The sequence below is a fragment of the Papaver somniferum genome, unplaced genomic scaffold (genome assembly GCF_003573695.1).
Source record: "Papaver somniferum cultivar HN1 unplaced genomic scaffold, ASM357369v1 unplaced-scaffold_30497, whole genome shotgun sequence".
NCBI classification, from domain to species: Eukaryota; Viridiplantae; Streptophyta; class Magnoliopsida; order Ranunculales; family Papaveraceae; genus Papaver; species Papaver somniferum.
The window spans coordinates 1-552 of record NW_020641593.1 but is presented as its reverse complement, the minus strand read 5'-3'; the positions used below and the strand labels follow the sequence as shown (position 1 = coordinate 552).

General features: G+C 39.7%; 1 protein-coding gene across 1 annotated transcript in view; it reads right to left on the bottom strand.

Annotated features, from left to right (window-relative positions):
• The window catches only part of LOC113341698 (protein MAINTENANCE OF MERISTEMS-like), a 606-nt gene extending 178 nt beyond the window's left edge, over positions 1–428 (bottom strand). Inside the window, exon 1 of the mRNA XM_026586466.1 lies at positions 147–428. Coding sequence (XP_026442251.1) covers positions 147–428 — 282 coding nt within the window. The remainder of the gene's footprint in view (positions 1–146) is intronic.
• Between the last annotated feature and the right edge of the window lie 124 nt (positions 429–552).

The following is a 552-nucleotide window of genomic DNA, read 5'->3' as shown; positions in this document are numbered from 1 at the left end:
GTGGGTTGAGTTCCACATCTTCATTATCTTTGATCAATGATGGGAAATGATCATAAATCCACACCTATAGCAACCAATGAAATAAACATAAATAATTAAATTTTTAAAATGTACAAAAATAAGAAAACTTTCATCAATCCAAATACCTGGATTAGAGCCAAATTCCCATTAATTTGAGAAGTTAGTTTGCGAGATCCCTGAGAAAGCTGACCATTCAGGTGTGCAATTATGGCAGTCCCCCAAGAGTACTTGCTCACATCTTCCAAGGGATCCAAAAGCTGAAGAAGGTTGGCGCTCACCCGGTTACCTTTGCTGTCAGGAAATATAACCGACGCAAGGACATACAACAAATACCCAGCCGCCGCATAGCGACATTCCATATCAGAGAGACCTCCTTCTTTTTCCTTCTTTTCTGTCCCAAAAAACATGTTCCTAATATCTGCAAGTTTGAACTCTTTTTTCGGGTACTTAGGTCCCTTCTCGAAAAGCCCATTAATATTCTCGGAATCCCAGCCAAACAAGTTCTTGGTCTATGTATAGATGTCTTCCCAA